At 35.4% G+C, this 26,427-nt stretch overlaps 2 protein-coding genes across 2 annotated transcripts in view; one reads left to right on the top strand and one right to left on the bottom strand.

Moving 5' to 3' along the window:
- Positions 1–14,421, top strand: part of LOC149480383 (dynein beta chain, ciliary-like) — a 39,583-nt gene extending 25,162 nt beyond the window's left edge. The window contains exons 51-82 of the mRNA XM_089706873.1: positions 26–187; positions 281–480; positions 566–732; positions 819–997; positions 1,179–1,256; positions 1,356–1,517; positions 1,755–2,003; positions 2,088–2,199; positions 2,299–2,561; positions 2,642–2,722; positions 2,827–3,042; positions 3,274–3,422; positions 3,604–3,763; positions 4,055–4,221; positions 4,932–5,133; positions 5,444–5,574; positions 5,778–6,062; positions 6,204–6,459; positions 6,554–6,735; positions 6,818–6,949; positions 7,056–7,188; positions 7,275–7,501; positions 7,611–7,734; positions 7,880–8,016; positions 8,330–8,525; positions 8,823–8,996; positions 9,183–9,251; positions 9,490–9,672; positions 9,896–10,069; positions 10,308–10,456; positions 11,760–11,954; positions 13,800–14,421. Of these exons, the coding sequence (XP_089562999.1) occupies positions 26–187; positions 281–480; positions 566–732; positions 819–997; positions 1,179–1,256; positions 1,356–1,517; positions 1,755–2,003; positions 2,088–2,199; positions 2,299–2,561; positions 2,642–2,722; positions 2,827–3,042; positions 3,274–3,422; positions 3,604–3,763; positions 4,055–4,221; positions 4,932–5,133; positions 5,444–5,574; positions 5,778–6,062; positions 6,204–6,459; positions 6,554–6,735; positions 6,818–6,949; positions 7,056–7,188; positions 7,275–7,501; positions 7,611–7,734; positions 7,880–8,016; positions 8,330–8,525; positions 8,823–8,996; positions 9,183–9,251; positions 9,490–9,672; positions 9,896–10,069; positions 10,308–10,456; positions 11,760–11,954; positions 13,800–13,899 (5,394 nt within the window). The 3' untranslated portion in view covers positions 13,900–14,421. The remainder of the gene's footprint in view (positions 1–25; positions 188–280; positions 481–565; positions 733–818; positions 998–1,178; positions 1,257–1,355; positions 1,518–1,754; positions 2,004–2,087; positions 2,200–2,298; positions 2,562–2,641; positions 2,723–2,826; positions 3,043–3,273; positions 3,423–3,603; positions 3,764–4,054; positions 4,222–4,931; positions 5,134–5,443; positions 5,575–5,777; positions 6,063–6,203; positions 6,460–6,553; positions 6,736–6,817; positions 6,950–7,055; positions 7,189–7,274; positions 7,502–7,610; positions 7,735–7,879; positions 8,017–8,329; positions 8,526–8,822; positions 8,997–9,182; positions 9,252–9,489; positions 9,673–9,895; positions 10,070–10,307; positions 10,457–11,759; positions 11,955–13,799) is intronic.
- A 2,750-nt stretch (positions 14,422–17,171) lies between these two features.
- LOC149480382 (uncharacterized) lies at positions 17,172–24,996 on the bottom strand. Its single transcript, XM_089706540.1, has 8 exons — positions 24,766–24,996; positions 23,345–23,624; positions 21,856–21,989; positions 21,455–21,627; positions 21,120–21,385; positions 18,392–20,984; positions 17,899–18,293; positions 17,172–17,817 (listed from the first exon to the last, which is right to left on the bottom strand). Exons 1-8 carry the CDS (start codon positions 24,994–24,996, stop codon positions 17,519–17,521), a joined length of 4,371 nt encoding a protein of 1,456 aa, XP_089562666.1. The 3' UTR covers positions 17,172–17,518.
- Positions 24,997–26,427: the final 1,431 nt, after the last annotated feature.

The following is a 26,427-nucleotide window of genomic DNA, read 5'->3' as shown; positions in this document are numbered from 1 at the left end:
TTTGATATAATATAATTTTTGACAGGGAATATTATTTACTACCGGTGACGCCATAAAATACCAATCGGAACTCATTCGTCTTTGGATGCACGAAGCGACTCGAGTATACTCTGATAAATTGGTCGACTCTGCTGATAATGAAAACTTCAATAAACTTATTGTTGATGTTATAAAGAAGAGTTGTGAGGTAAGGCTCCAATTTTTGGGTTCTATGTTCTATGCTGTTATTGTTAACGCCTATTTTCTTCTTATCTAACGTATATTTTACTATTTATTATAGGACTATGACGAAAATGTAGTATTTGAAAAGCCATTGATCTATTGCCATTTCGCGGAGGGAATAGGAGATCCCAAATATTTTCCCATCAGAGATTGGGCGCAAATTAAAAAGTTGCTTGATGAATCCCTTTCCTCATACAACGATCTCGTGGCTACAATGAACCTTGTGCTTTTTGAGGACGCTATGTATCATATTTGCAGGTGATTATTGTCCTATTGAAAATGTTGTTATTTGTTGTAATTGATGATGACGTCCTTTTTAAATTTATATATTTTTTTTGTATAGAATTAACCGCATCCTTGAAGCACCTCGTGGCAATGCTCTACTTGTTGGAGTCGGGGGATCCGGAAAACAATCTCTATCAAGACTGTCTTCGTTTATTTCTTCACTTGAAGTCTTCCAAATTCAGCTTCGCAAAGGCTACAGTATTAATGACTTGAAAGTTGATCTCGGTAAAATAATGGGCACTTCTATGACATTATTACGTTAAAACACTACTTTTTGAAATTTGTATTTTAAATGCTCTCTTTGTTAACAGCGGGCTTGTATATAAAAGCTGGTCTGAAGAACATAGGAAACGTGTTTCTTATGACGGATGCTCAAGTCGCTGATGAGCGTTTCTTGGTACTGATTAATGACTTGCTAGCTTCTGGTGAGATACCCGAATTGCTGGCTGATGATGAAACTGAGAATATTATTAATGGCGTTAGGGGAGAGGTAAAGACAATTACTTTATTACTTATTTCCTATAAATTTTCAATATATGAGCTTACTCGGTTTGTAATTAATAATGATGATGATGAATGATCCTAATACATAAAAAGAGGCCTGTGCCCGAGAGGTGGAAAAGGTTCATGAACAAGTCTTGATTAATTTCTTGTAATTTTGTATTTTGCAGACTAAAGCGTCAGGCGTTCCTGATACTCGTGAGAATTGTTGGAAGTTCTTTATAAATCGTGTTAGGACTATGTTAAAAGTAAGTAGCTTTATTATAAAAGGTACGTGACTCCCGGAAGGATGACTTTGAACAAATTGGAGATATTACACTTTAATTTATAAAAAATAATCACTTTAGGTGGTGTTATGTTTCTCACCCGTGGGTGCGACATTACGTGTGCGAGCTCGTAAGTTCCCGTCGATCGTGAACTGCACGGCCATCAACTGGTTTCACGAGTGGCCGAGGGAGGCGTTGCGATCTGTATCGAAGAGATTCATCTCTGAGGTGGAAGCTTTACCGGTAAGTGAGAGGAACTCGATATAATTGGCAGCAAATATTTTACTATGCATTTACTAAAAAAATGATTGTAGTGGGGTTTAGTTATTGTTTATGTGGATTTGATTTAAATGTAAAGCTGATAGTTTTATTCTGATATGTCAAATGATTATCAGCAAAGGTATGAATGGCTACTAACCTAGTAAATTATAATAATTATCTGATTTCGAATGGTTCTGTCTGTAACTTATATTCTTACAGCGTGATTTGGTCGAGCCAGTAGCTAACTTTATGTCGCACGTCCATCAAAGTGTGAATCAAATGTCAGCTGTGTACTTCCAAAATGAGCGTAGATACAACTATACGACTCCGAAGACGTTCTTGGAGCAAATTTCCTTGTACAGTAAGCTGTTAACAGAGAAAACAAACAATTTGAAAATGATGATTTCGAGACTTGAAAATGGTTTGGAAAAGTTAGCATCCTGTGCTGCGGATGTAGCTGTTTTAAAGGTACGTATTTTTTGCGAATAAATTGTGTTTATCGATGAGTTAAGTCTAAATAAAAAATTATGTAATTCAAATAATATTTTCCAGGTGACACTTGCAGAACAAGAACAAATATTGAAGGTTAAAAATAGGGCTGCTGAGGAATTGATTGAGGTTGTCGGAGCTGAAAGCGAAAAAGTATCCAAAGAGAAAGCGTTCGGTATGTTTAAACTGAAATATTATTTATCCGTCAAAAATATGTTATCTCTCAATTAAAATTTTGAAATGATACATAATATTTTCTTACTTAAATATACAGCTGCTGAGGAAGAAAAGAAGGTCAAAGTAATTGAAGAAGACGTCACAATTAAGGCTAAAATCTGTGCTGATGATTTGGCTAAAGCGGAACCCGCACTTATCGCTGCACAGGAAGCGCTCAATACTCTTAACAAGAATAACTTGACTGAGTTGAAATCTTTCGGTTCACCACCTGATGCTGTAGTGAATGTAACTGCAGCCGTACTCGTTCTGTTTTCGAAGAAGGGAAAACTGCCTAAAGACAGGTCTTGGAAAGCTTGCAAGGTATGTCTTAAAAATCGAATAGGCTTGATCTTTTCATGATCATGGTTAATTTAAAATTGATAAATACGTTGATTTTTCAGTTAATGATGGCCAAAGTCGATCAATTCTTATACGATCTAGTGTATTATGATAAAGAAAATATACACCCAGATGTTGTTAAGGTAAGTAAAATTATATTTCCAGAGTACCTGCTGCTAAATATCGTGTGCGAGGTCAAATTAAAATATAATATGTTTGATACAATTTCATGATCCTTTATTTTTAGGCTGTCCAACCTTACATAAAGAATCCGGAGTTTAACGCAGAGTTTATAATGTCGAAATCGGCAGCAGCAGCAGGATTGTGTGCTTGGGTCATCAATATAATAAAGTTTTACGATGTATATGTTGTGGTGGAGCCCAAGCGTAGAGCTTTAAATGCAGCTAATGCTGAACTACAAGCCGCTAGGGACAAGCTGGCTTTCCTAACTGAGAGGATTCAAGTTAGTATTTACGTCATCCTAAAGTATAAAAGTACCACGATTGAATAAGGTACCAAAATCATATTTTGCAATGCTTTTTACGTGATTGACTTGTCAATGATAATAATTTATGCATAGGAGAGGTATTTTTCCCGAGTTATCTGAGTGAAGTTGAAGACTGAAACTAGCCATATTAACCTTACTTATAAAACTAAACAAAAAATTTGTTGTAATTTGTAAGTTTCATTTTAGGAATTGGAAGAACAATTAGGAGAACTTATGAAAGCCTTCCAAGAAGCGGTCAATGAAAAGATGAAATGCCAAGCGGAAGCTGATGCCACTAACTACACTATAGATTTAGCTAACCGTCTTGTCAACGGTTTAGCCTCTGAGAAAATAAGGTACATAGGTAGATTTGCAAAAATAATACACAAAATTTATTTTTCTATATGTATTTTCAATTGAAGAGAATATTTAGACCCTTCCTAACAGCGGAAATTAACCAAGTATTTTGACTTTCTTTATGGACACTGGATCGAATCCTCTAAAATATCCTTCACAATTAATAAACATTCGCAACAGATGGTCAGCAACAGTGGTGAACCTCAAGGAGTCTGGTGTCATGTTGCCCGGAGACGTGTTACTTGTGACGGCATTTATATCCTACGTCGGATGTTTCATGCGACGCTATCGACTCATGCTTATGAACGAAGATTGGATACCCACATTAAATAAGACCAATGTAAGAAGTATTGCTAGTCCATCTATACCGTGATGTTTTAGTTTTATTTCCAGTGTGGAAAAATTACTATAATATAGGTCGTCTAGCGTCATCACTTTCCCAGATTGAAAATAATGCTGCTATAGGACAACACCCCAGATAATATTTAACCAAATCCTTTAATCTTGTTTGTAAATATTATTTCGCAATTCGTAGACTATCACATTTTGGACAGCTACAGGGCCATTACACTTTCTTATTATATCCATAGTTACTTTTGAAAGTTTTACAAAAAAAAACGTAATGTTTTAGCCAAAAATCGAAACAACAGAAGGGTTGGACCCGTTATCAATGTTAACAGATGACGCTCAAGTGGCCTGTTGGAATAACGAGGGCTTGCCCACGGATACAATGAGCACGGAAAACGCTACCATTTTGACAAATTCTGCTAGGTGGCCTTTGATGATTGATCCACAATTGTAAGTTCATTATTGTAAGATTAAAGTATAATTAATAATACTTTTTGCACGCCTCATAAGCGAAGCGTTGAGGTGGGTACTACTGTCACTTCGCGCAAAACATCTGATTTTTCAAACTTAAAATGTCTTTAAGTATCATACATTGCACTTGTAAGATAATACATACACACACATATTAAGAAAAAACACTATTTTTAACGTTCATGATATTTTTGATGTCATTTTTGTTATTTAAACTAGTTAAAAAACAGTTTAAAAAAGTTCTGTCTTGGACGTCCGTGTGTCTGTATGTGCGGATCCTTTTTCTTGTTAACACGATAGCGACCGAAATACTTTACTAATCGAGTCTTTTTTTTTCTCTTACGCTTGAGTATGCTCAGGAATAGAACCCTATCATTTTTCAGGGTCTGATTCGATGTGGTTTAATTGTTATTAAATAAACAAAAATAATAATTAATAAATATTTATTAAAAAAAAATTATGAGGCGTGCACTTTTGGATTTTCCAAATTATTTATTTATTTTATTTATTTATAACACTTTATTGCACAAACAAAATTAGGACAAAAATAACATTAAAATACAAAAGGAAGGCATAGTTTGTACAAGACAGTACTTTGTACAGTGAAATATGAAAAAATAAATAGCAGGAGGTTATTAGATCGATACTGTACCCAAAAATTGTGATTAAAAATGTACAATTAATTTTAGACAAGGCATCAAGTGGATAAAATCACGCTATGGTGATGCTTTAGTTGTGATAAGACTGACTCAACGAAATTACCTCGATCGCATTGAGAGAGCTGTCAGTAATGGAGATGTGGTTCTATTGGAGAATATTGGGGAATCTGTGGATGCAGTACTGGAACCATTGCTAGGCCGAGTGCTAATTAGAAAGGGTCGGGTGCTAAAGGTACCCAAATTAATTAGTATTTTAATTGATTTTTGAAGTGAAGCTTCTTTAGGATCGTTGAGAGTAAAATTTCAAGGTCGCGTCATAGTAATACCATCACGTCATATCAGTAAGGATTTTGGTATTTTTGAATCTTGGCAAAGAAGTTTCACTTCTGATACGTGTGATCGGCACACAACTGAACTTTCTAACATATAAAAAATTTAATTAGCACTTTTTTAATGCAAGCCTTTTCGCGATTGCTTTTCTTCTGTTATTGAATATTTGATTTTTTAATTTGGTTTTCAACTAAACTTACGAAATTTTACAGATTGGTGATAGAGAAATAGACTACCATGCCAATTTCCGCTTAGTGATTCAAACGAAACTAGCCAACCCCCACTATCAGCCAGAAATGCAGGCTCAATGCACTCTGATTAACTTTACTGTAACGAGAGATGGGTAAGTGTCATTCATTTGCATAATGATTTATTTTCAAGAATGCAAGTCGTATGATCTTTAATAAATTGATAATGATGACTTTCTACTTTTTTTTTTAAATATTTATATTTTTTCACCATAATCACTAAAAAATTAAACAAAAAATCGTGCACTATCAATATTGTATATACAGTCGTGATACAGATTTCCAATGTTTGTAACAGCTTAGAAGAACAGCTATTAGGCGAGGTGGTAAAAGCTGAACGCCCCGATTTAGAAAAACTACGATCAGGCCTCACGAAACAACAGAACGATTTCAAGATCACATTGAAAAGTTTAGAAGACGATCTCCTAAAAAGATTGTCGTCAGCGGGACCAGATATCCTAAGTGATTCCGCACTTGTAATAAACCTCGAGACCACTAAGAAGACTGCAGCCGACATCGAGATAAAGGTCGAAGAGGGTAAAGTTACATCTGTCAAGATCGATGAAGCTCGCGAACGATATAGGTAAGTTTTTTTTTAAATATCTTACTTGAGAGACGTTTTTTGTTTCATGGAAACGACAAGACACAGCACAGTACACTACGATTCGACACTTTTTTGAAGAAATAAATTCTTAAAATTTCAAATTAAATTTTTCTTTCACAGACGCGCTGCCACCCGTGCTTCACTTTTGTACTTCATCCTAAACGATTTATATAAAATCAATCCTATGTACCAATTCTCATTGAAGGCATACAGTGTAGTGTTTAAAGAGGCTTTGATGCGTGCTGAAGAGGCTGAAGATCTTGAAGGTCGAGTCAGAAACTTGCTAGATAGCATTACGTTTGCTGTCTTTGTTTATACAAGCAGAGGCTTGTTTGAAAGGGACAAACTTGTGTTCCTGTTTCTCATCACTTTACAGGTTTGTTCAATTTTATTTTTCTGAGTTAATTTTTGCATTGTTATCTCTAATATTTATATTTTTTTTGTAATATCTACAATGTTTAATTAACTAGGTTTTGCAAACGGATGGTAAAGTGGATCCTAGGGAATTGGACTTCTTATTGAAATATGCTGTTGCACCAGAAGTCTCACCATACTCATGGCTTTCAAATAATTCCTGGGGAGGGATTGTTGCACTTTCGAAAATGGATGCCTTTGAAAACCTTGACAAAGATATTGAAGGTGCTACTAAAAGGTAGATGATTTAATTGTATTGGTATAAGGTATTTTACCACATTACAGCTTTCTATAGAAATAATTTACTAAATATTCAATAGGTGGCAAAAATATACTGATGGAGAAGCACCGGAAAGAGATAAACTGCCTGGCGAATGGAAGAATAAGAGTTCGCTTCAAAGACTTTGTATTTTGCGAGCGTTAAGGCCAGACAGGATGTCTTATGCCTCTGGGTTTGTTTTTCTTATCATTAATATGCCTATCCATATGATAATAACAAAGACAAAGATGTAGAACGGTAATTCAATGTTAAATAAAATAAAAATATTTTATCTTTAGAGCATTTTGTGAAGAAAATCTTGGCACAAAGTACGTTGAAGCTAGAACGCCACCATTAGAAAAATCTTACCAGGAAAGTACTTCAACTACACCAATGTTCTTCATCCTCTCCCCTGGCGTCGATCCTCTGAAAGTAAGTAAAGTTTTTTTTTCTTGCCTTCTAAACTTATATAAGCCCAAGTCAGTACGATTACTATGGTGTGTTTTTATTTTTTATAGGATTTAGAGAAGCTGGGCAGAAAGCTTGGGTTTTCCACGGACAAAAAGAATTTCCACATCGTATCTTTAGGTCAGGGCCAAGAAGTCGTAGCGGAAGAGGCTATGGGTGTGGCCTCAGTTAATGGTCATTGGGTGATTCTGCAAAACATTCACTTGGTGGCCAAATGGCTCGCTACTCTTGAGAAGAAAATGGAAGAGACCTTCGAAAGTCCTCTTGAAGAATATAGGTATTTGATTAAATTTTCAAAATTAGAATTATTGACCTCTGTGTAAAAATGCTGATACCGTACATAGGTTATAAAACTAGAAATGTTATTCTAATTTCATATTCAACAGATTGTATTTGAGTGCCGAGCCGGCTGCAGATCCAGCCTATCATATAATACCGCAAGGCATTCTAGAATCTGCCATTAAAATTACTAACGAGCCCCCCATTGGAATGTGGGCGAATTTACATAAGGTATGGTATTATTTTCAATAATATGTATAATCGTCATTTTTTTAAAGCTGTATAGTTAGTTTTTAGAAAAAGAAAATACTTTATATTGATAAAAAATCCTGCTTCCCGCGATATAATAGTATTGTTTCATATTTATCATTTCCAGGCATTAGATAATTTCAGTCAAGAAACTTTAGAAATGTGCAGCAAAGAAGCTGAATTTAAATCTGTGTTGTTCGCTCTTTGTTACTTCCATGCCGTGGTAGCTGAAAGGCGCAAGTTTGGCCCACAAGGATGGAACAGGTAACAGAAAATATATGCTATGTAAAATAGGTAAAATAATATATAATAATATGGTTATATGGTAATATTATACAAGTAACAGAAATTTTTATAAGAAGCAATTTTTTATGTTACTAATCGCAATTTACACTATTTGGCTACAATCTTACCAAGCGATGCATAAATAAATAAATAAATAAATAAAATAAAATTGTTTTATTTCAGGAAATATCCCTTCCCATATGCAAGTTACAAATTACAATAAAGAAAGAAATTTTCTATCTTTATGCCTAGAGCTAAATATAATATCAGACTTATTATTGCTCAATTGCAGAGTATATCCATTCAACTTTGGTGATCTCACAATTTGCGTATACGTCTTATACAATTACCTGGAAGCAAATCCTCGTGTGCCGTGGGAGGACTTGCGTTACCTCTTCGGGGAGATTATGTATGGAGGGCATATTACTGACGACTGGGATAGAAGACTGTGCAGAACTTTCCTACTTGAATATATGCAACCTGAATTGGTAATTATTTTGTACTGATCCCTTTGGAGTAGGGGTTAGTGTACAACCTAGAGGTCTGTCTTTCGATGCTTGATGAAGATTAAAAAATTGTTCTGTTGTTAGAACTGTTCATTGTAACAGAGCAAAGGTTTGATCAACAGCTACTCGTCCGAAGTAAAATACATGGGTATTGATTGAGAATGAAATTTTTTTATATGGTATGAAATTGAAGAAAATAACATATTCATCGTATTTTGTAATTATTAGTAATTCCTAGTAAATTTTGTTACAATATACTGATTTTATTTTTCTAACTAGGTCGATGGTGAATTGCCATTAGCACCAGGTTTCATATCACCACCGAATTCCGACTACGTCAGCTACCACCAATACATAGATGACTTCTTGCCGGATGAGACTCCGTACTTGTACGGATTGCATCCAAATGCTGAAATAGGATATCTTACTACTGTGTCTGAACGATTGTTCAAGGTGATTGGTTTCATAAATATATTTTTTTTATATAAAATGTTCTTAGATCATTGTAATATTCGTTGGTAACTTATAATCTTAACGGGTTTTAACAGCATAATTTATATTAATAAAATACTTGATACTCTTTTATTTAACCATAATCGTAATTGTAATATTATGCTCATTTAATTATATTATGTTTAGGTTGTATTCGAAATGCAACCAAGAGATGCAGGTGCTCAGGCTGGTGGTGGAGCCAGTAAAGAAGAAATGGTAATAACAAGACATTTTTTAGAAAAATTATACAAAATTAATGTTTTTATTAAAAAAATAAAGTGTGATAATAGAGGAAATATTATAATAAGGTATTTATGGTAATTAGAATTTAACGCTTAGCAAAAACACATAAAACAAAAGAATTACCATAACAATAAAGAGATATATTTTATTCTGATTTATTAAATGGGCGTATCGAAGAAAATATCTTTATCATTATTATTATTTGACCTAGGTTCGATACATTCTGGACGACATCCTAGATAGAGTTCCCGAACCGTTCAATCTACAAGAGCTAATGGGTAAAGTGGAAGAGTTGACACCTTTCACGATAGTGGCCCTGCAGGAGTGTGAGCGAATGAATAGGCTAATGGGAGAGATTCGACGGTCTCTCAAGGAAGTCGAGCTGGGATTGAAAGTTAGGATAACCTTTTTTGCTTTAGTTTTTTTTGTCTTTAGAGTATTTGGATGTGTGATATTTATGAACGTTTTTTATCACATTTTAAGTTCTTGAATAGCTGTAAAGAATCAGTATATCTATTAAAAAAAAATCTTCCATATACATTTTTAAAGTGTCGTATGCAGCAAAATTTTGGTTTAAATATCTACTTATATTAAATTTCAAACTATTAATATCAAAGGGTGAACTGACTATCAGTAGCGACATGGAGAAGCTGATGGAATCGCTTTTCATGGACCACGTGCCTGAGTCTTGGACGAAACTCGCCTACCCGAGCTTACTGGGTTTGGCTGCGTGGTTTTCGGACCTCTGCCTCAGGCTTACGGAATTGGAGAATTGGTCTGGGGATTTCAATGTAAGTTTTGAAATTAGAAATATTTTTGATGGGATAGGATATATTCTGTCATAAAATATTTTGTGATTTCGTATTTCTGACTCTTTGCGCAAATATATTTTTCAGTGAAGAGTAGGTATAATTAATTATGATAGTGCCTATGGTTATCCTTTAAAATATATTTCTACAGTATTTCGTTGCTATTTGATCAATTAGGTTTATGATAGCACTATTTATACAAAATAATAATATATTGCAGTTACCCCCAGCGGTGTGGTTGGCGGGTTTCTTCAACCCGCAATCATTCCTAACGGCCATCATGCAGCAAACGGCACGAAAGAACGAATGGCCGCTCGATAAGATGTGCCTCAACTGTGACGTCACCAAAAAGTATCGAGGGGACTTCAAGTTAGCAAACTTTTTCATCAAAATATCTCAATAGAGATTTTATTAATAATATAAGAGCCCACGACGGCCAGACTTTCCTTTCTTTCGGAAAGTTGAAAGTTTCTCTGTATATATCTCCGATACAGATAAGAACGACTAGCGATTATCAAGTCTGGGTTGTGGTTACTTTGGCAGGAAACAGGTAGTAAGGTTGTATAAAATTGTACCTAACTTTCATTATAGTTTAAAAGCTAAATTTTATATATGTTACTTGGGGACCTATAAAAAGATATTACCTTAAGAGCCAGACAGTTTTCATGGTTCTTACATCTAGCCAGACACATTTAAAAAATAACTAACATATCATCAAATTCACATAACTACCTAAAAGCGTAACAAATATGAAATAACCCACTAAAACATTAGTTAACTATAATTATTAAAAAAATAAAAGTATAATATATAAGTAATAAAGTTATTACTTATCTTTTACTTAGACTTATGTTGATGGAATTTCACGTATCCCGATGACTTTTTTATTGTGTCATCGAGATACGTGAAATTCCATCAACATAAGCCCCCGTAAAAGATAAGTAATAACTTTATTACTTATATATTATACTTTTATTTTTTTAATAATTATAGTTAACTAATGTTTTAGTGGGTTATTTCATATTTGTTACGCTTTTAGGTAGTTATGTGAATTTGATGATATGTTAGTTATTTTTTAAATGTGTCTGGCTAGATGTAAGAACCATGAAAACTGTCTGGCTCTTAAGGTAATATCTTTTTATAGGTCCCCAAGTAACATATATAGAATTTAGCTTTTAAACTATAATGAAAGTTAGGTACTATTTTATACACCTTTACTACCTGTTTCCTGCCAAAGTAACCACAACCCAAACTTGATAGTCGCTGGTCGTTCTTATCTGTATAGGAGACATATACAGAGAAACTTTCAACTTTCCGAAAGAAAGGAAAGTCTGGCCGTCGTGGGCTCTTGATCTATAAAGAATAATCTTATAAAAATACTTTAAGAAAATTACAAAATGCATGTTTAGTGACATCTTGTATATTACTTCTCTGAGAAGAACTTGTTAGGGAACTGAAAATGGGATCTACGTAATGTTTTAATAAATAACCCACTCTACTTTTTCATGTATCCTTTATGCCTTTAATCCTAGCAGTCTGTGTATTCCTACCTTCATATTTTTTCATCGTAATCATACAGTAACGATTGACGACAATGCTTTTGCTCTAATCAGTTATGTTTCATAGTTTCTATTTTGCCGTTGCCATAACAACGCCTATCCTATATCCATAGCGCACCTCCCCGCGAAGGAGCAAACATCCACGGTCTATACATGGAAGGGGCAAGATGGGATACAGCCACGGGAGGCATTGTGGAGTCGCGCATGATGGAACTGTTCCCAATGATGCCGGTCATTTATATCAAGGCAGTGACACAGGACAAACAGGACACGAGGAATGTGTACGAGTGCCCGGTGTATAAGATTCGGTAAGTATACGGTTAGGGCAACGTGTACGTAGGTATAAAAATCCCAGTTAAACGTTAGCACAAAGGGTAACGTTCCACGGTAGGAATCGTGGAGTCAAATATGATGGAACTGTTCCCAATGATGCCGGTCATTTATATTAAAGCCGTGACACAGGACAAACAGGACACGAGGAATGTGTATGAGTGCCCGGTCACCGGTGTATAAGATTCGGTAAGTATATGGGAACTAGGTAAGGTGTACGACGGTTTGGATGAGTGTGAGGATGCAAGTTAAAATGAAGACCGGATGAAGTCTACTTGCCCCAAACATTATCATAGCCCAAAGTTTTCCAAAACATACGAGAAATTCAAGTGTCGTTTTCAAAGTCGAGATGGAACTTCCTAATATTATAATGCAAAAGTTTGTGGAAAAGGATGTATGTGTTTGTTTGTTACTCTTTCACGCAAATACTACTGAACCGATGAAAATGAAATTTAGCACACATATAGAGGGTAATTTTTTTTTTCATTTATTCATTTATTCAGCAAAATAACACATAAAGTTAATATCATAAACTTATTTGAAAAATTATACAATACAAATAATTTGGAAAATCCAAAAGTGCACGCCTCATAATTTTTTTTTAATAAATATTTATTAATTATTATTTTTGTTTATTTAATAACAATTAAACCACATCGAATCAGGCCCTGAAAAATGAAAGGGTTCTATTCCTGAGCATACTCAAGCGTAAGAGAAAAAAAAAGACTCGATTAGTAAAGTATTTCGGTCGCTATCGTGTTAACAAGAAAAAGGATCCGCACATACAGAAACACGGACGTCCAAGACAGAACTTTTTTAAACTGTTTTTTATCTAGTTTAAATAACAATAAAACCGGCCAAGTGCGAGTCGGGCTCGCGCACAAAGGGTTCCGTAGCAGCAAATATAATAAATTACAGTTAAATCAACCTATCTCAAAAACTATAAGAGATACTTTGATCAAACCAAAAATCGTTGAAAGAGTTAATTAGCATGCATCACCTCTATTTTTTTTAGAATTTTATACCCCGTAGTTATAAAAATAGAGGGGGGGGGACATACTTTTTACGACTTTGAGAGCTGATATCTCAAAAACCGTTCACTTTAAGAAAAATGTTTTTTAGAAAACTTTATATCATTTTAAAAGACCTTTCCATTGATACCCCACACGGGTATGTACATCGAAAAAAAAAATTTCATCCCTCAGTTACATGTATGGGGGGCCCCACCCCCAATTCTTTTTTTTACTATTTAGTGTCATATTTTTGTAGCGGTTCATACAACACATATTCCCATCAAATTTCATCACTGTAGTACTTATAGTTTCCGAGTAAATCGGCTGTGACAGACGGACAGACGGACAGACGGACAGACGGACATGACGAAACTATAAGGGTTCCGTTTTTGCCATTTTGGCTACGGAACCCTAAAAATGACATCAAAAATATCATGAACGTTAAAAATAGTGTTTTTTCTTAATATGTGTGTGTATGTATTATCTTACAAGTGCAATGTATGATACATAAAGACATTTTAAGTTTGAAAAATCAGATGTTTTGCGCGAAGTGACAGTAGTACCCACCTCAACGCTTCGCTTATGAGGCGTGCAATAGGAGGAACTCCGGTATCTGTGGTAGTAAAAACTGTGCTACAGATACCGAACTTGGATTAACATATAGGATAGGTTTAACCCAGAAATCCCACGGGAACGGAAACTATGCGGGTTTTTCTTTGAAAACGCAAGTGAAGCCGCGGGCAGAAAGCTAGTCATTCATAAAACAACATGTTAGAGGATTCTTACTTAAATGTTCTTGTTTATTTACAGTATGCGTGGACCAACATTCGTGTGGACGTTTAACTTGAAAACGAAGGATAAACCGACAAGATGGACTTTAGCCGGTGTGGCACTTTTACTCGGCGTTTAGAAGATTTGAAAACTCTTACCTATTAATGTTAATTTATTTATAGTTTTAGTTAGTAGTATTAGGGCCGATTTTTCAATGCCCAGATAAACAGCTAGATAGACTTTATTCTTCAGTTAACAAAATATTCAATTTTTCAATAGACGAATAGGACTTATCTATCGAATAACTACGTTATTTGAGGAATAAATCTATTTGCCGCTCCAACGGCCAGATAGCGCGCTATTCGACTGTTAGGCGTTTGAGTTGACAACTGACGCGTCAAATTTGAGATATTTTCGTATGTCATAACATAGAGCGTAGAATTATTAACAATTAAACCTCTTTCTATATAATTATTATCAATTAAAATCATATTGAAATTGATGTTTTTGATAGTACTGATGACTATGCCATTGAAAATTTGCCGAACGCTGCCTTTAAGTATGTCGTTTCCATCGTAAAATATATAAATTGAAACACAAATTTAACCAAACTCTTTACTCGAATCAAAACAACAATCAACAATCATAGAAGACAAGTGCACTCCTGACGTGAGTCATAATGACGGTTGTTGACAAATTGCAAGATTTGACTCTATCCCGCTCTAACCTGACTAATTTAATATTAGACTACAAGCCCGCATATGAAAAAAATATGGGTCAAATGAACCACCAGGGGTCATATCTAGAACGAAAGAAGAGCAAAAAATAATAAGATTCATCACTATGCCGTCACTTGTAAGCTGTCCAACTGAGTGCAGATGAGAATTGAAAAGTACAGGTAGACTCGGTAAATTTTGGTCATATATTTTTGTACGGCACTCTTAACCATCGATAGATCCATTAAAAATAATAAGAAACCGCTCAGTGCCGTACAAAAATGTTGGTCCACCAAGTCGGAATTTTTATTTAATTTCCGAGAGTTACCGGGGGTAAATTTGGTCATTTGACCATGTACGGCATCTGTGTCATACTATTGCTATACTGCTTTTAATCCATTATTCCGCAACGCCGTACAAAAATCATGGGGACAAGGGGAAAAAATCGAGAGTTGCAATCCCCTCTCTTTCCCCACTCCAGGGGGTCATTTGACTAAGTACGGCTTCGGTTCCAAAACATTATCTAGCACTCAAAAGTACTATTAAAAGCAATGCCGTCAAAAAATAATTGTTCTTTTAAATGTATACCAATAATCATCTTAATTTCATCGAATTCTTGATATAAAGAGCTGTAAGGTCATTTGACCCTGTACGGGAACTTTTTTTTTAACATGATATTGTAAAATTCAATTGTTGTATAGTATTGCCGTTCAAAAGAAACCGTTCTAAAAAAAGTTATAGAGAAATGCAAAACCAGAAATTTTGTTAAAGTTTAAACATCGTAGATTAATGAAATATAATAGTTTTCTACACTTTATTCGTTGTTTTAAATAGTATTAACATAGATAAATTAGGAAAAAAGGATGCCGTACATTTTTGTGCAGACCACATCTTTTAGGCTGATGAAAGCGACGAAAGCTACAATTTTAAGGGTGCTTTATGGCCATTTGATACAGTACGGCATTAACATATTTTTACCCAACTACGGCAAAGCAAAAGGAGGGTTATGGTTTTGACAGATCATGTATGTATGTTCATCTATTCCCTCGTAACTTCTAAACTACTTATCAGAATTCGACAAATGACATATCATTAGAAGCGTCTGAATTGTTCACTGGATAACCAGCGACCAGCTAGCTAAAGGCTATATGGGGTTTCACAAAATCCAATGTGGCGCCCTCTAGCGGACAAAACATACAGAGTAAAAAAATAAAGTTAAGATAAATATGCCGTGTTTGGTATCATTTGAAAGCGCTTTACTTGTACATTTTGAATATGTATATATTACTAGCATTTGCTTGTGACTTTACCTGTATTCATGGGCTGATTGCATATAATTCACATCTTTTCGTTCATAGCTTTTTTATTAGTTCATCAATTTAACGGAGTCCATTCCACTTGACTCCGACTTTCCAAGGTGATAATTAACCACCTCGAGCTTCTTAATATTAATGTATATTTATATTTTATTATCAAAATATAAAGCAAACATTTCGTTATATGGATTTTTTCTTTTTCAGATTTTTCCCCTTTGAACCAACGAAAATGTACGGCACATGAAAAAATATTATCTATGCATAAAATACTTTAAAAATAAATTTATTTCGTGTTGTGTCAAATGACCCCCTGGAGTGGGGAAAGAGAGGGGATTACAACTCTCGAGTTTTTCCCCTTGTCCCCATGATTTTTGTACGGCGTTGCGGAATAATGGATTAAAAGCAGTATAGCAATAGTATGACACAGATGCCGTACATGGTCAAATGACCAAATTTACCCCCGGTAACTCTCGGAAATTAAATAAAAATTCCGACTTGGTGGACCAACATTTTTGTACGGCACTGAGCGGTTTCTTATTATTTTTAATGGATCTATCGATGGTTAAGAATGCCGTACAAAAATATATGACCAAAATTTACCGAGTCTACCTGTACTTTTCAATTCTCATCTGCACTCAGTTGGACAGCTTACAAGTGACGGCATAGTGATGAATCTTATTATTTTTTGCTCTTCTTTCGTACTAGATATGTCCCGTGGTGGTTCATTTGACCCATATTTTTTTCATATGCGGGCTTGTAGTCTATATGTTTGTTTCGCCACTCCGAGAGCAGTGCTGCCAATATGGAAATATTTGGTCAGATAGTTATTCATCAAATAAATCACGATTGAAAAATAGGCGAGCCGTAATGAGTTAGATAAATAATTGAATAAATCTATTCGAGGGGTAGTTATTAGACTGTTTATCTCGCGATTGAAAAATCGGCCCTTAATGTTAATTTATTTATTACTAATAAATATTTCATTAGATTAAATATTGTTTTTAATTACCTACATATCCTACATCCTTGGTCTTATAGAAAAGATAGATAGAGATGACTGCGCTATTTTACACTGTCGATATTTTGAGCAGATATAAATATGCTAGCAGAAGAGAAAAAGTCCACTGTATATATTTACATTTTAACAATAAAAGGCAGATGGGGCATGACTATCGTCCATCGTTTGTCGATGTCAAAGAAAATACGAAATCAAAAGCATGTAATACAAACCTGCGCGGGTACTACAGCGCATCATCTATAGTGTCATGCATTACGTCAAGAAGTGGAGTAGGTAAGAAAGCAGGAGCCAGTGGCTAGAAGTTAATATTCGTCGAAAGTATATAAAAAAGAAAACACATATAAAAAATACAAGTCTTTTATTCTATAATGAGTATTTGATAACTCCTTGTCGGGTGCTGACAACATTTATCTACATCTAACTTGTGCTCTTTAAAACGTTATCACAGGAAGACTAGAACAACATAGAACAATCACTTTTTTCTCTTCATTCTTCTTAATTGTATAACATAAATAATTCAATATACGTATATATAATCCAATCTACGTCATTAGAAAAATATTTTTACATGGACGGAGTTTTATTACTGGGACATTAAATCACATACATTTTACAGGCAGTGCTTTGTAGCTTCATACTTTTCCATCATTATTGAGACGAACAACCAATCGAGTAAATAGTTATTATTTTATAATTTAAAATGATTAATTAGTCACTTCGAACACTCTTTACTTTAGCTGAAGTTGGTGATGCGTTGTCATTATCAGAGGGAGGTTCAGAGCCCTTCACAGTGAATGTTACATAATATCTCTTATTTTTGTCCAAACGTTCAGCTGGAAGTGCTATTAACTGTTTTTCTGTACCATGGGATACTTCTAGAGTAACGTGAGCTTTCCCTGAACTGGTAGAAGGTTTAGTGTTGATTTTTGGTAAAAAGTTCTTAGATTTCGTTGTTGGACCAGCTGTAGCAGGTTTCGGCATAGTATGATGATTCCACTTGTATGGAACTGAAAAAGAAAAATTAAATAAATTGAAATATTTACATATAAAAGAATAAACAGCATATCTCCATCAACATCAATACTTACTGTAAGCTGAACATGGAATACCAGTATAGGCATGAATTGCATGGAAACAACGATGTGTTTTACTAGTACATAGACATGGGTTATCTGGAATAGCGCTCATTTTATATAATTTACTTTCCCCATAATCAAAATCAATAGGTTTTTCCGGCAAATTATCTAAATGTTTCTTTCCGCTCCTTTGTAACTTTCGTAGGCTGTGATACAAGAATTTTTCAAAACTGCTGAATGAATAATCTGTGCTATTGTACGATCCCAAGCCTACATGAGCAAGACTTGATTTGTTATATTCGTCGATGGCCCGTTTAACCAACACAGCTTCGTTTGCTTTACTTGTTCTTATTTGCAACCGCTTGAGTTCTAGTAAGTGTTGGAAAATTTTTCTTTCACAATAGTACCTAAAAAAATTACAATCACTTATACATCCATCATCATACAAAGACTTAAACAATGTGGTTTCTGTGTAAATAGAAAATAGAATATGGATAATACAGACCTTCTCATATTCGTTTGTATACGTTGTGTGACTGATCTCATATCTACCGCATTTTTATCCCCTGGCTTCCTAACGGGAATTTTGCTGTCAGCTTTACCCATTAATTTTCCTCCTGATTTCCGTTGTGCATAGTATGCATTCAGCCTAGGACTTATTATGCAACGTTGGATTGGCCTTGGACTTGGCTCAAATCCGGAATCCATAACTCCACTAGACTCGTATCCTCTTTCAGAATTTTCACTTTTTGACCGTATCGTGATACGACTTCTTGATCTACCTTTTTTTCTAAACTTTTTTCGTTTACCATTTGCTTCAGAATGGCTGTAATAAATTTCATTATCACTTACGCTCGGTACTCTACCGTATGAACTCTGACGTATAATTTTTTCATGCAGAGCCTCTTTATCTTCGTCATAAAAATTATCTTCTATGGTTGAACGTTTTTTTAAAATACCTGGACTAGATTCCATGACCCCAGCAGTTTCTGACAGCACTTTATAACTTTCAGTTTCATATACACTACTTTTTCTACTACTGGGCTGACTATCTTTTAAAGATTTTCTTTGCAATTTTGGCGATGCATCTGTAAGTGATAAATTCAGATCAGTTTCTTCAGACTCTTCGTCTTTTATTATAGATAAAATACCTTTATCAATTATTTGGCTACCGACGTTAGTAGTGTTATCTGGTGTCGATATCGAATCAATGTTTTTGTCATCTAATTTATCCTCTTTTTTATATGTTACTTCTTCTTGAGAGATTTTTTTGGGATCTACTGATTCGACTGAATCTTTTATTTTAAAAATCTCGTCCTTATTTGAAAATGACACACTTGGTGAACTTTTTTCTTGTGATCCTGTTTGATCATCTTTGGCATCCGATGCTAGAGTAGTATCTTCGGGCATGTCTTTGCTTAACGAAGAAGACTTTTCTGGGCCCGATAATACTTGAAACGATCTCTTGCGACTTGTTTCACTTGCGTTTGGTTCACCTGATGTGGATGACAAGCTATCTTTTTCTTTTTCTACATTATCTACATTTACTTGGTTCGGTTCTTGAGATTTGTTGTCTATTGTTGGTTGTTCTTCCTCCATAGTGGTAGGTTGGGGCTGAGAAGTGCCTTTTTCATCTATTTCTTTATCTTGAGGAGTAACTTCATCACTGACTTTTTGTTCTATTTCGGATTCCATCGCCTCTTTTACTTCTGATGTGGTGTCAACTGTTAATTTTGTTTCTTCTTTTTCATTGGTTTTTATATCATCTTGTTCATTATTTGTATCTTTTTCTTCCCCCATTACTTCTTTTGAATCGGTTTGGGTAACTGATAAGTTCGATGTTTCTATAGAGACATTATTATGGGAATCAACGGTGACGGTTAATTCCGAACTTCCATGTTGGCTTGATTCTCTTTCCATATGAATTTGAGCTTCAGTTATAACCATGTTGGTTTTAACTGAGACGGTATCGGTTTCTGTTTCACTTTGCTTATTTAAAGTGTGTTGATCCTTATTCGATTCGATTTCTATATCTTTTACCAGCGAAGGTTCGTCAAATGAAACATTACGTTCTATATTTTCCCTTGTATCGCTATCTTTAATGTTATCGACATTTTTATACTTTACAATATTTACACTTTGTTTTAAATCATCATTCTCTATGTGTATAGAGGTCTTCTTACCCTTGCGTTTTGTACTACGTCTTTCACTTGATTCTGTACTGCTATCAGATGTAGAATTTGTTTTTCTTTTGTTTCGTTTTTTGTGACGTTTACTTTTTCTTTTTTCTTGAGAACTAGATATTTCAGAAGAACTGTCAGAGATAGATCGATATCTTCGGTGGTATCGTGGACTATTTCTGTTTCTTTTAGAAGGCTCACTTCTAGATCTGCTTTTATGTGATCTAGAGCCTTTCGTAATTTTTTGTTTATGATATGCATGATTACAACACGCTTCTATTTCAGAATCATAGCCATCACTAAAACTTTTTTGTTTGCTATCTATTAATCTCTTTTTACGCTCAGAATATTTATTTTCATAACGTTTTCGAGATTTTCTGTTATCTTCGGAACTATCAGAATTGAAGTCGCTGTCGTCTCTTATTCGTCTCCTTTCTGGTAGCGGGCTTGATACTTCCACAACTTCTCGTTTTTCTATTCTTATTTTGTCCCTTAAATCAATTTTTGTACTCGTTACACGTCTCGTTGGTAAATTTGAAATGGGAGTGTTATCAATTATAATTTGAGTATTCGGTAGTTTAGATGCAGGTAAACCTCCATGCATTTGTATATATTTAGCCGTAGATCGATGTCCTCGGATTGTTGCACAATCTAAAGGAGTTATTGGTTCATTCTTTGAAGATCTTGCTACGTAATTTACTTCTGCTCCACGGTCTAATAATAAACGGCAAAGATCGGCATTGTCTGTAGCAGCAGCAATATGCAATGGTGTTCGACCTTCGTGATTAGTGGCATTTACTTGAGATGGTCTTCCATCCAATAACCACTTAACTAATTCTCTACGACCCGATGCAACTGCTTCATGTAAAGGTAAATCACCCTTTGAATTACGCAACCATAAATTTGCACCTCTTGCTCCTAAAAATAAAAACGTAACATAAATTTGGTAATGATGGAAATACAAATGTAGTGAAATGTGTCATAATTTAATAACAAGAAAAGATTGTTTTTATAGAGCGAGCCCTTTGCAATTCTTGCTGCACATATACACACCGAGAATCCGCACCGTCTCTATCTGTCCCTTTGCAGCAGCGGTGTGAGCTGGACTCCGGCCTCTTCGATCTTGACGGTGAGCATCTGCTCCGTGTTCGAGCAAAGCTGATGTTGCATCAGCATGACCCAATGCCGCCGCGTAGTGTAATGGTGTGCAACCATGAGAGTCGGCTACGTCAACTCGAGCTCCGCAAAGACCGACTAATGTCTCTAAAGCTTCAGTATGTCCCCTTGCTGCCGCACAATGTAGAGCTGTTAATCCATCCCTAAACATAACATTTATTTTCAATATTGGATGACATTATTATTCAAATACTATAACAATTTCTCTGTACCTGTCTGCATCATCAACTCTAGCACCCGCCTGGTGCAGGGCCAATACAGCAGCGGCAGAGCCCGCAGACGCAGCCCAAAGTAATGGTGTGCGGCCATCTGCATCCCTCACGTCAACTCTTACGAAGCCTTCTTTTACTAAAGCACGTAAAACTTCTAATGCCGCTCCACGACTCTGTAACAGTTACATTTTTGAGAAATTTAACCGACCTAAAGAAACAGTTATAAGTTGAGAAAAAGTATGCAATAACTTTTGTATTGTGCATATATAAACATTTTTATTGATACATTATTTTGGTTTATTGCACTTTATCTTCTTACCATATTTAATTTTGTGACGGGAGGATGGTTATAAATACATATATTCCATATTGAATATAAAACATAAAAAAACAAAACGTACTTGATGATCAGTAGCAGCTGGTGCGCCACACATCTGCGCGGCGTAATGCAGAGGATACCCGCCGTGTTGGTCAGGGGTGGCTGCGTCAGCGCCGGCCGCCAGCACGGCGCGAAGAGCACCGACCTCACCACACACTGAAATAAATATTGATAAAGTAATTTATACTAATATTATAAAGATGAAGAGTTTGTTTGTTTGTTTGTTCGAACGCGCTTATTTCTAAACGAACTAACCTACTGGGCCGATTTGAAAAATTATTTCGGTGTTAGATAGCCCATTTATTGAGGAAGGCTATGAATCATCACGCTAAGAATAACAGGAGCTGAGCAATGCGGGTGAAAAACAATTACACAGCTAGTAAAATATAACGCGACCAGTGCCCAAAACAAGTTAAAAGCATTCAACATGAAGCACCGTCATCTTGATTGATGGCGTCGTTGATTGATGGTTATGTCTTTAGGTAGGTTTAATTTTTTGTTAAAATTTATTTTTTAAAGTTAAAAAAATATCTAATTACATCCATTACATAATTTTCTCATGGATGCCAGTGCTAAATTGACTCTCACGGGAAACGGTAAATAACAAAAAAACCATCAAAATCGGTTGAGTATGATTTGTATTTGATTTATTCTATACAAATATCTAATCATACTTATTAAAATGCTAGGTTTTTTTATTGTTTATTCTAGCTATACAAGTTAGTAGGTATAACTAAAAATTAACTTCATTATACTGCTTATTCACCTCATGAAAAAACCAAAGTCTGGACCTAATAGTTTATGGCCGACATTGCAAGGTCATTTGTGTCGTTACAGTTATGTTACTGCGATTAAATTCGGCCCCTCGAATTATATCGTCAATCTCGACCTTTTGATTCTTAGTAACTTAGTTTCTAAGTCCTAGATATCCACGAGGCCCGAGTTCAAGGACCCGACCTTGTCCACCGCTCAATACTGTGGTGGCCGGACACCCACTACAATAAATCACCTAACTGCTACCAACAATTATTTCACTCGTGAATCGTTCAAATTCTGAATATGTATTTTCCAAATATTACAGCATTCGATTTTTTTCTTACATGACATTACAGGTATAAATAATTCAGTTAACTTTGAATTGGGATTTTACTATTACTAAATTACGGGTGTGCTAGAAAACTATTAAGTCGATGAACAGGGGAATGACACCGCAAGATAACAAGTTAACTACACAAGTGGATGAAACCACTGATGGATTCAATCACGACATGTCGCAGTCTACGATGTTATCATTAGCAAATTAATAGCGTAGACATAGCAAAAACTGCTAACAATGAATAAGATAAGAAACTGAATTCTCTTCATTAATTTTGTTGCAGACTGGTGAAATGTAAATTTTTGAGTAAGTATAATAAAACTTTGAAATATCTCATACACCTCAGTTGATGTGCTTGAGATAAAACCTGCATGCTTTGATAATAAAGGCATGAATAACATCGCACCATGCGTACCAGTGGCCCAGTGAACAACGGTGTGGTGCTCGTTGTCTTTAGCGTTAACGTCAGCGCCGGCAGCAAGCAGGGTCTGTACCAAGGGAACGTTTCCGTGGACCACAGCGAGGTGAAGAGGGGTGAGGCCGTCGGCGTCTCGTGCGTCTGCAAGCGCTGGCGCTGCCATCAGCACGCGGTCAGCACACGCAGCACGCGCTGATTGGCTGGCCCCCGCGCCGCTTGACGCGCAATAGTGCAGCGCACTGCGTAGTCCACGATCACGGACGCGAATTGATAAGGGCTGTGGACGTGATATTGACTGATCAGTTCTTAAATAAAAGGTTACACTAGGCTGTAGTGTTATGTGACTCTTGTTTGATTAAAAATATTTCCAGTAATGTCTGAATCATATATTTTTTTCAGCGGGAATCACAATTTTCCAAGTAACTAACAGGATGATTTTGGAATTTATTTGTTAAAGGCTAATTGAGTTTCAATGTATAGTTGTGTAACATAATAGAGGCATCCCATAAAATATTAAAATGTATCCTTCACATTTTGAGAAATCCCTTGAAGGGCAAGCTTTCGGAGCGGAAAATTGTTTGTGAATAGGAGGCATGTGTAACTAAGAGATTTTAATGACATTGAAATAACTTTCCACTAACTTTAAATTTGTAATATAAATTCAACAAGCGTGTTAACAAAAGAACAGTTTTGCGATTAGCGTGCAACAAACGCCATCACCTCACCAACACCTCACACTAATGAAACAACGTAAGTTAGACTCTATATTATGAAGATTTCGATCGCTTCAATAATTTTCATATGAATGACGTACATCTCTACGTATACATATTATTATTGATTTGAACAGCTCATAACTTTTATACTTAAAGAATAAAGAACGGGTGAAGTTTCAACTTTCACCCCATCGCTTTCAATATGATTAAACGTGTGCGATAAACTGTAACTGTAATTGATACTGATATTTCATATTTATCGGCATTGCTATTTATTTTTATTTCTTTCAGATATAATGAAAAGTATATTAGAAATAGGTACTTCACGACTATAATTATTAAAAGTACTAACTCTATCAATTAACAATATTAGCAAAAACGAAGTAGGTACTAACGTACCGACTACAAGAGCCCACATGAACGCATACATATATAGTATCAAAGGTGTATCGATTAGTGAAATGGTTATTCATGTGATTGGTATAGAACGTTGAAGGAATCATTTGTGGGTAACATGACAGGTTGTTTACAAGGCAGTGCCTGCACGTTGCTCCGCGTAACATCGCGTGCTTTGGTAACTCGCTAGGAGGTTGAAACATCGCCTGCAATTCATCTTTACACCAGTGCTTTTTAAATTGATTGTGCACGTAAAACTATTCCATAATACCTTTTAATTACGTAACCGATTTCACAATAACTTACATCTTTATTCAGTATATCGACAACGGTCTTATAATCAGCTTGTTGACAAGCATACATCAATGGAGTACACCCTTGTGGAAGCGGAAGGTTCACATCGCCTTTTTTGTTACTGTATTTTTCGCGTTTAATTTTAGTGCTCTTGTCTAGAAGATCACCCTTTTTCTGTGTTTTAGGTTTTTTTAAGATGCTGGGGATGGGCTCGACCCGCCTGCCTGTGTTGAATTTGTCCATAACAATAAGGGGTTAAAACGGCTGACACATCGCAATCGTAGTGTGGGAGGTAAGAGGCGAGTCGCAACGAGCGGGCGCGGAGGGCGCGAAGCTACGACTGAGTGCTGACCGTGGACGGTGGACGGTGGAGCCCTCGCTAGAGCCTGGCCGGCGGCCGCCCACTGCCCATTCGGACAAAAATGGCGTTGGGCGGCACGCAATAACCTACCTAATCTAACTTATTGTACAAAACCAGGTCACCTTCTCATAAATTTATTGTGAAACTAAACTGTTAACCTGAAGATTGACGCCACTGCCAGGTCGACATTAGAAAAGATGATAAATTAATTTGTATGTAATTGTGTAGTACTAAAATGGTAATACATAGATACATCATACTTAAAATTTATTTTATTTCGCGTGCTTTACATATTTATTACTCATTATTATCGTCAACGTAAAACTCATGAATTAACCCAAAAGTTATGCACGAATGAAGAACAACAAGAAGACCGTGCTATAGATATGATACAATGAAGTAAAAGAAGTATTAATTTTACTTACACCAGTATTTCAACAATAGTAAGTTATCTTAAGGTCAATTTTTTTCATTGCGTTACACAAGGTTATACAAAACTTTGCGTTGTAAGGCGTCTATTAGGGTTATTATAGAACCATTATTTTGGAAGGCTTGTAGCTATCGGTTCTGTAAGGGTCTGATGCGTGACGTCAGCCCTGCACGCTACCAACAACCCCCGTTAGATGGTAATCGCGCCAACGTAAGCCGTGTCTCAAATCAGATTAATTTGTTCATTACATTTATAAAACAATATTTACCCACCCATTTATTACTCTATAATTAAATGTAGTTTCAAACAAAATAAAAACCAATATTATGAACCATTAGCTAATCAGAATATGGCTAAATATACCAAAATGGCTTGCACTGAATATTTCGACTTATAGGAGATAGAGATAGTATTAGAGTATAAGTTGTAGTAGAGTATAGAGGCATTTTGATTTTTAACTTTGAGGCTTTGAGGGAAAGGAATCCTCCGCACTAAACGAGCCTTATTTTATATCATAACTGAGTTTATTCTGTATAATATATTGAACTACTTTTTTATAATTATTTCTATATTAATATCGCTCATAATCTTTCTTTTATTGCTAAAAACTAAAAAAAAAATGCTTAAAACTTATGAAATTATTGTATTGTCACCGATCCTTGATAAGTGTACTAAGTTTGAATTAAATCTGTTTGTTATAAAGTAGGTCAAAATTCAAAGGAATCGGTTACATACAAACATACAGGTGCAGCTAATATAAAAATGGAACACGCTTCTTTGACTTTACCTCAGCAGCGCCTTAGCCCACGAATCCACTTTAGCGATAAACAATTTTTTTAAGCCTTTTTCAATGGCAATTAAAATTTGGTGATATGCTCCTGTC

This window comes from Colias philodice, chromosome 18, assembly GCF_061535455.1.
Source record: "Colias philodice isolate Cphi_HAF_F1 chromosome 18, ilColPhil1 Martin Lab GWU primary, whole genome shotgun sequence".
NCBI lineage: Eukaryota > Metazoa > Arthropoda > Insecta > Lepidoptera > Pieridae > Colias > Colias philodice.
Note: the sequence above shows the minus strand (reverse complement) of the source record. Positions and strands in the feature narration are given on the sequence as shown.